This window comes from Meleagris gallopavo, chromosome 6 (genome assembly GCF_000146605.3).
Source record: "Meleagris gallopavo isolate NT-WF06-2002-E0010 breed Aviagen turkey brand Nicholas breeding stock chromosome 6, Turkey_5.1, whole genome shotgun sequence".
NCBI classification, from domain to species: Eukaryota; Metazoa; Chordata; class Aves; order Galliformes; family Phasianidae; genus Meleagris; species Meleagris gallopavo.
Window position 1 is genome coordinate 9,199,583 of NC_015016.2, and position 8,904 is coordinate 9,208,486.

Sequence of the window (8,904 nt, forward strand, 5' to 3'; positions counted from 1 at the left end):
GCCCGGCTGAGCCCTGCCCGCAGCCTCGCTGCGTTCAGCTCCTCCTCTGCACTCCGGCTCGCTTTCCTCCCGCTTACTCTTCAACCCCTATCCTCCGCTTTTCTCCTCCTCCCTCTTCTCGCCGCTCCCTTTCAGAAGGAGTGCGAGCCGCTGCCCTTCGACGGGACGTCCCCCCGGCGCCCTTCAGGTGCTCCCTGGGGCTCCTGGCAGCGTTCCCGCTCTCTGCCAGCCTCCTGCTGCCAGAGGAGCCCCTCTACTTGTACAGAGCAGCCCTCGTGGCTGTTCCAGGCTCACGGACTGCCGGCAGCGGGCACAGGCAAAAGCACAAACCCACGTACGGGTGTAGGATGTGCCAAGAAGAGACAGGGGCAGGGCAGCCTTACCGCCTCACAAGACATGTAAAATATTTAATTTAGTGAGATTTGTGTGAGCCCATGCATGCTGCCGCAGAAAAAGCAGAGTTTGTGAGCTGGCTTTGAGCTGAGAATGAGAATAAATTGGATTTGTTTTCTGCTGTCTTTATATGTGCTGTAATTTCAGTGGTATATATTAAGAGGGACTGAGCAGGCTAAGTAAAACTCCTGCACAGTCTTATGCCACCCAAAATAATCAGCTATAAGCAGAACCAAGGACACTTCTGAGACAAAGCTGAAGAGAATATTCATATTTTTAAAATCCATTTGCAGAAATGTTCTTTGTGTATTAATAACAAAGATCTGATTATCACCTTTGTGATCCAATAAGAAGAAACACTACGTGCTGTACTGAGCAGTGTTATGACCTGCGTGCTGAGAGTAGAGGGAAATATTAATATAGAAATAAAGACTTTTTGTAGGATGGCCTATCAGCAAGTAATGAAAGTATTTTCACTGTAAAAGAAAATTGTACCCCCTTTGGATTGAATTTGATCTGTACAGGACAGGTGAACTGAAATATCAGATTGTATGTAGTCCTAAAACAGCTGCTCTGGAAATGGACATCCCTATGCTGATACCTCTCAGCCTCCGGGGCAGACACACAGGTAAAACCTCTTCGAAATGAGGAACTGCACATTGCAAGGGCCGGGAACTAGATGATCTTTGAGGTCTCTTTCAACTCAAGCCATTCTGTAATTCTGTAATTCCTGAGACTAGTCTGAGGTTCCTCTTTGGTTTCCAGGTTGTTGACACCTGCTAACTAGGAGTGCTCTTTCTTCAGAGCCATCAGGTGTTCTAAAATAGCAGTCTCAATACCTTTTCCCCCCTATTACAGAATTTGATGTCTTATTTGATGTCTTTATTTGATGTCTTTCAAGTCTTTGGAATATCCTTACTTCTTTAGAAGTTACTGTGCTTTGTGATGAATGACTCCCTGCTAAGAAAATAGTCATTAAATACAGTTTCTGAGTGAAATTTCAAAATCTCAGGGCTCTTCAGATACTTCAGCAGTAAACTGGACCGCAGACCCTTATGTAGGGGAGCTGTCATGCAGACTGCCCAGCAGCAGAACTGCCTCAGCAGCTGATACAAGAGATGCCAGACACTGAAGCCCAGAGTTTGATTCTTTCAGCAAATGATTCATTTGTCTGCTGCAGCTGAGAGTCCTGGGGAAACCAATTAACAAATTAGTGTTAACATTTTGTGTAGAAACATTCTTGGAAATTGTCATTGTTATTCCTTTGTGGAATGACAGAAACTTCTAACTTGGGTATAAGGAAACCCACGTGTTGTGGAACTAGCAAAGAAGTTTTGAAACTTTTGTCTGTTCTATCAGAAGATTGTTCAGAGTCAGATTTTTGTGATATTTTGTTTTCAAAGAGTTAACATTTTGAGACAAAAATTAAAATTATCAGATATTTCCCAGACATTGCTTCTGTCACTATTCCCAATGACTCTTTGACATGAAAGAGACAACAGATGAAATAGAAATGCATCAAATACTAATATTTTCATTTAGATATAGCTAAGTATTTTTGTTTTTCTTTTTGTCCGAAGAGGACAAGAAGTATTCACAGATGAAGTCTGGAAAATGTAATTCAAGTTATTTTTGCTTAAACATAGCACAGTTCAGTGCACTGTTAAGCAGCTGTAGAGGAAAAAATGAAACAAAAAAAAGAACTAAAACAGCTGTATGTATGGAGATATACAGAAATTAGACTGATACTCTTAGGCAACCAAGAGTGGATAGTGTTAGGAAGGAAGCAAAAAAGCATATAAATGTAGGCAGTCAGTGTAGACTTGTCATTTCCAGGAATGTCCTGGTAAATTTGTAGGAAAGATAAGAGAGATTTCATGGAGGTCATGGAGGTGCCCTCTTGGCACAGATTGCACTGACATGTAGGAAGAATACAAGAAAGAGAGAGAAATTCCTCCTCTTCTCAAAGGAGATGGTGAAAAAGTTTGGCTGAATTGGATACTGCTTTGAATCAGCAGTGCCCCGGTATATAGAAAGGGCAATAACATGATTATGGAAATTTTAGCAACAGATAATGGTCCCATCAATTAATGTCAAGGTCCTGTGAGCTCTCTGTTCCCATAACACTTGGAAAAGACAAAAAATTTTCTCTCATTCCAGATTGGAAGAGTCTGCCTACAAAGAAAGATTTGCTGTAGTTACTGTACCAATAGCAAGTACTTTCTGTTCTGTACTGTCGCTTCAGAAACCTCTGTTAAATGGTGTAGGCAATTAGTAGTTGGTCAGATTTTTGCAGGCATATGGAGAAGCTGACAGGTTTCCATACTAAAGTGATTACATCGATCCCCTTTGAACTGAAGCCTTATTTCTGTTGTTTGTGGAGTTCAAGATGTTTTGAAAATGTCTATGTACAAATCATGCTCTTGTCTTTGCTGTCACTGCTTGAAAGTTTTTCTTCAACCATCTAAAAAATATTGTTTACAGAATTCATACCATACATTTGCCCCAAATACCCAAACAGCATAAAGAATCTTAGGATTTTTCCTCAAAATGTGTACAGGCTGTCTTGGACCACGTGACTCTTTCAGGACTGGTGACTTTAAGTTATTGCACATTTTTCTAGTTCTACTTTCTAGAACTCGGAGTGATCTTTGTCTTATTATAGAACACAGACTTAGGTCAAAGTGCAAAAGGAGTGCTCTTCACACTAAGTCTTTGTGAGATGTTCTTAAATGCCCCAAGGTGCACTATTCTGTTTCTTGTACTTCATTAGACCTTGTTTTCAGCAGTACATATGTGTAAGGGAAGATTTCATCAGCAACGGAAATGGTATTTAGAGAGGGTTTCCATGAAAAAGGAAAAATTTGCTTGTGCCTTTCAGGTACTAGCGGAGGAGCTTTTATTTTGTAGAAAATGAAAAAAAATCACATTAGTATTTTTTTCTGAACTGTTAAAATGTGACATTATTGAGCCTGTTTCAATTAACCAATTGAAGCACAATAGAGAAACTGCCTTTTTTTGTATGGACTTCCATGCTTGAGTGGAGCCAACAGTTTGTGTCCTGCTCATGCCTGTGGGAATTCACAACCTTGCCCAGGCTTCAAGGGGCTGGCGACACTGTGAAGAGCATCATATTGTTGCTACTGTGCAACAGGTGACCATCTGTACCAAATGCAGTAGTTGCTGTCAGAGGTGAATGTGATATGCAGATTCTCTAATAAACAAAAGAAATTGTTGTTTCTCATCTACCACTCCCATCAGATGTTCACACTCGAAAAGTCCTCCTAACTATTTTGAACTTTTGCAGTCGTTGCTGGTCATTGTCTATCTACATTACTTCTTGAACCCTGTGCTTATTTCATAAACAAAGAAGCAGTGCTATACAGAAGGGAAAATTTTCTTAGGAAAGCTATGCTTAAGCATCATCAGGAGTGCCCTGCTGTCTCTAGACATGAATAGTAGTTCATACTATATCTTCAGGCTGTAGCTGAGATCACGTCTGTTAGTGGTAATGCTTGAATTGCTCCATGAACTGCTTTTTGTTAATTTGTTTTCACACCAGCCTGCGAAATGGCAGTTTACCAATAACAGCATAACAGATACATCCAAACAGTACACTCACATAAGCAACAAAATAATGACATGAAGAGATCTTCAAAGTCTCCGGAGAGATCTTTCTATAATTTGCAAGTAGCTTGGCTACTAAAAAAAAATGTGTTTCTACAGATTAGAAATAAAGGGAAGTTCTTTAAATATAAAAAAGGGGGAAAAAAAGGAAGACTTCATTTTGCTGTGTTGATTTCAGGACTCACTTCGAATTGGCTTGCATAAGGAGGTGTTTGTAACAATGAAGTCTTCAGTCGGAATGTAGCACAGCAATACTGTTTGTGGAAGAGTTAGTGTGTTGTCTATAATAGGCTTAGTGTAAATTATGCAATTTCATACTCTCTCCCTGAAAATTTTAAGACTCTCAAGTCTTCTTTGATTTCAAAAGTGTCTTTTCAGTGCAAGAAAACTTTTCAACTTTTGTGACCGGGGATTCTGTTTTTCCTATTTCCAATGTAAGCAGATTCTTTTATTAATATCGATTGAACATGCTAAATTAATGGGTATTCTGTTATATTAACATGGTTAGAGGGAGTAGAATCTGGTATTTAAATTGTATAAATTAAATGTAAAATAAATAATTTTGGTAAGTGGTAGTGGACGTTCTGGAAAATACTTGGCTAATACCATGTCACATATGATTTACTACAAAGTTCTAGGTTTGACTGGCGATTTTTGAGTTTTTCTGAACATCATTTCTGAAAATTAGAAGTAATTTTTATTCTACTACAACAAAGGACAAATTGTCCCTGTTGGTTTAGAGTTGTTGCAATGGTTAGTTATTATTACTTTTTTTTTTTTTTAAGAGGGATACAATTTAAAGTAAATGATCAACTTTGCCACAAAACTCTAAAGCCAAACCCAGCAAAACTCAATTTGATTGAATGTCTTTAGGAAAGTAAAGAAGAGTATAAGGGAAGGCAAATGAAAAATAGAATCTGATAGTTTACTAAAACATACCATCTAAACAAAGAAAATGCATCAAACTTATTCTAGATAGCTGTTAGTAAATCATTTGATACAGTATATAGAAATTGCTAGTTAAAAGTGAAATGATGGAGCTTAATGAGAGGAAAAAAAATAATAAGCTATTTGGCTAAAATGGGATTAAACTTACCTGACAAATAATATAGATGTGTAAATAGGTGGATAAAAGGAAATAACAGTGAAATTCTTTGGTGGTCAAACTGAGGTCCTACTTTATTAATTTCAATAATATTTTTAATTTTTGACAAAACAAAATCATCGTGTGATTCAAGATGTCAGGATCTGGATATCTTACGAAACTGTATCAGCTGGAAATGAATTATGACAAAAAAGCTGGAAATTTAAGAGAGCAAAATGGAAGGTCGTGTTAGAGAACGAGTAAGTTTTTCAACCATAAGCCAAAGGATAATAGCAGGAACTCCAGTGTGTACAAGTCATTGTTTGACAAATATGAGTATTAATGTGAAATGGCTGTGATAAATAAGTGTGATCTTAGGACATACAGGAGAGATGCTTACTGTAGAATCAGAAATGTCATGAGGCTGGGTGACACACAAGGGACTGGTCAGATCTCATCCAGGGTGTTGTATATAGTATTAGCAATCCACAGTAAAGAAAGACGAACAGGTGCAGAGCAAAGAAATGGAGACTTCAGGATTTTAGAGTGCGTTTGGTTCAGTAACTTGCTAAAATACAAATCTGAGGTAAAATATGTTAACAGGGAAGAAGCTGAAGGAAATTTGGCAGAATGACTGGGTTAGTCATTGACTCTATCTACAATTTGAAATGAACGTAAATGTAGTGACTGATATCCAGGTAACTGTTCAGGACATACATTTTAACAGTAACAGCAAATAAATTGCCTTGCAGGGTAGAATTCAACCAGGCAGTGAAAAGGATTTGGTTCACCAACAAAGTAGACCAAGCTTTTCTACGGGTCTTTTCCAAGTCCCTGTGCTATTTTGTGGTAAGTAGTCCCTCTCCAAGCCTTTCCATCAAAATTTTCATCAAAACCGATTGTAGTGAATATTTAGTTAGATTAAGTTAGAGATACAGGTTGTATTTATTATAAGTATTTTATCTTTAGGATAGAATATTGTTTATACTGTGTGGGTTTTATGGTTTTTTTGCTTGTTTCCTTTAAATACTTCAGGAGGAAGACAGAAGCTCAGCATACTTCAGGAATTTAGGTCACCACTGTGTAAAAAACTTCAAATAACCACCAGCCTAATTGTGTATATTAAAAGCAAGAATTTTAGAAAGAAGAGAGATGAGATGTCAATATCTTTATCAAGATAAGACTTGGTTTCTGTTGCTTAACTCAAGTCTACCCAGGAGATATGAAAGGGGAAATTTCATTTTGAACGTAATCAAACTTCTAAACAATCTAAAATTTATATCTCCATCAACAGAAAAAATCAGTATCGTGATAGTAAGAGCAGCCTAATTATACAGCATAATATGATTTGAATGACACTCTAATCAGAGATGAATTACTGATGGTTGTAGGAGGAATTTTCCCACATAGGAGAAAGAAAGAAGTACGTGTTGACAAATCAAACCCCTGTAATCCACAGGAATGTTTCACAGACAAAATCAATATCACCCACTTTAGTTGCCCAAGTTAAATAGTAAACATCTGAAAAGCAGGGGGAGGCAGGGCAGTTGTGACACAGTGGGCGAGGAAATACAGGCATCAGGTAAGCAGGGATATGTCTGTAAAAATGAAATATGAGGAGCAGATGTGTACTCTGTTCTTCTCTGCAGTTTTGCCTTTGTCCATTCAGGATCCAGAAAGCTCTGTGAAAAACAAAGGCCTACTTGGGCAGAATTCATTTCTAAAAAAAACTTGATAACCAAAAAAAAAACAACATTAGGGTAGGAAGAAGTAGCTACGAACCTTGTGGCATAGTAGTGCCAGGTTTGCTGAAGACATTATTTCCACATATTCTTTAGTCTGACTTGGTTCAAGGCCGTTACTGTGACTGAGCAGGAGTGGGACTGAATGATGGTCGAGATTGTGCTGTTCTCTGTCCCTCAGTCGTGGTGACAGACAAGCCTCTTTTCTGTTTAGTTATCCATTTTCATGAAAATGGGAGGAAATTTACATCTTTGATACTTTCTGTCAGGTTGAGATAGGCTGTTTTTAAAGCTGTTTGAAACAGATGGACAGAAAATGACAGCCACCCATGCAGTTAGATGCTCACATAGGCCTGAGCTTATAAGAGCACTAGTTTAACAAAATGGAAGCAGATTCCAGGACTTCCTGCCCCTCAGCTGATGGTATGGACTTCTCCAGGCCACATTTGTGGCTGTTTAACAAGCCATCCTCAGCAGGCCAGATGGAGGATGCCTTTGAGTGAAAGACTGGTTGTGTCTAGACTTATGTGGTCTTGGACACATGGATTTTTCATTTCCTGGAAAAGTGCATTCATTTTTGTGATGGTACACAAAATATGGGTGTGACCAACTATGGCTTTGAGTATGTAATAAAGTGTTTCTAGGCCCTAGTCTTACTTTTTTTTTTTTTTTTTTTGGATAGATATATGTATATGGATTGGATCTTGCCCCAAGTGCTAACCAAGGCCCCAAGTGCTAAACAAGTCCTCAAAATCTAACTTCAAAATCTCTTGCTGTGACTCTGTAGAGGTGTTGAGTATCCTTGGGTTGAGTAGCTGCAGTGGATGATGAGAATGCTCAGACTGGAGTCATTGGGCTCGCAGGAGAAACCAGTTCTTGTCCTGTTCCCCTTAGCCCTGCATTTGTGGCCCAGCCTTGTTCTCTTTGAGATCAGTGGCAACGGTCCCATGGACTTCAACTGGGAGCACAATCAAGCACTTGGCTGTTGAACCATGTAAATACTGCTCAAACCTTAAAGTTCTATAAATCACACTGTTCTTTTTGAGGTGAGCACATAGCTGACTTGGTTATGATCAAGACAGAAGTGATGGCACAAGTCATCTCCTCTTCTACATATCTTATGACAGCTATAGTGTGGGACACCTTATATGTTGAGGAAAGACAAGCACTAACTAAATATGCCTGCAATTAAATAAGTAACCAATCTCTGGAACTGAAACATTAGTTCAATTTTTCCCTAGTCAGAATGCTATTTTCAGTTAGAAACTTAGAAGTTAATCCTAAGAGATGCGATTTCCCTGCTTTAATGTATACTGTTTTTTAATGGAATTGTGCAGAATGATTAGTGAGAGGCAAATGTCAAAATAGCAGACAGAAACTGACTCACTGGTCTCAGGACTTAATATTAAGGTCAGGCTATGGAAGTACAATGCACAGTCTTTATTGCCTTGCACCTTATGTTGTAGTGATTTACATCGGAACAAAATGACTGGAGTGGACGTAATGAGCTATTTTTCTAAATTTGATAGTATTTAGCATATTTCTAACGCAGTTGTTAGAATGACATGGCATAAGGCAATTGAAACAAGACAAGAACCAAAACCAAAGGAACAAGTTCAGAATGTCCTAGACAATGATTATCAAAAATTGGGGGTATACTATTTTTTATTATTATTTTATATAAGGCTAGAATATGATGCTGAAGAACATGCACAGTGTTCCCTTCCTAGTCATTCTACATTTGTCCTCTTTGTTTTATTTTAAATGCATTTGCATATACCACATGGCAACAAACCTGTAATGTTGATACATTTTCTTGTAAAACAACTTTCATCCGTCCACCCCAGAGCTTTGATCACATGGACTTCCTTAAAGTAAATGAGCTTCAAATTACATTATACTTAAACTAACTGCATCTACTCACTAAAAGTATTTTAATGCACAGCAACAGAAGATGACATGAAAGGTTGATCAAATGAGAGGTAGATCAAATGCTAACATCAGCTTTCATGCAGTGCTGAACTTGTGTGTGGATGTTATTACTCTGTTACTGAAACA

General features: G+C 38.2%; 1 protein-coding gene across 1 annotated transcript in view; it reads right to left on the bottom strand.

The window, feature by feature from the left end:
* The window catches only part of VIPR2 (vasoactive intestinal peptide receptor 2), a 54,549-nt gene extending 47,490 nt beyond the window's left edge, over positions 1-7,059 (bottom strand). Inside the window, exon 1 of the mRNA XM_019616272.1 lies at positions 6,887-7,059. Within this exon, the coding sequence (XP_019471817.1) occupies positions 6,887-6,922 (36 nt within the window). The 5' untranslated portion in view covers positions 6,923-7,059. The remainder of the gene's footprint in view (positions 1-6,886) is intronic.
* Positions 7,060-8,904: the final 1,845 nt, after the last annotated feature.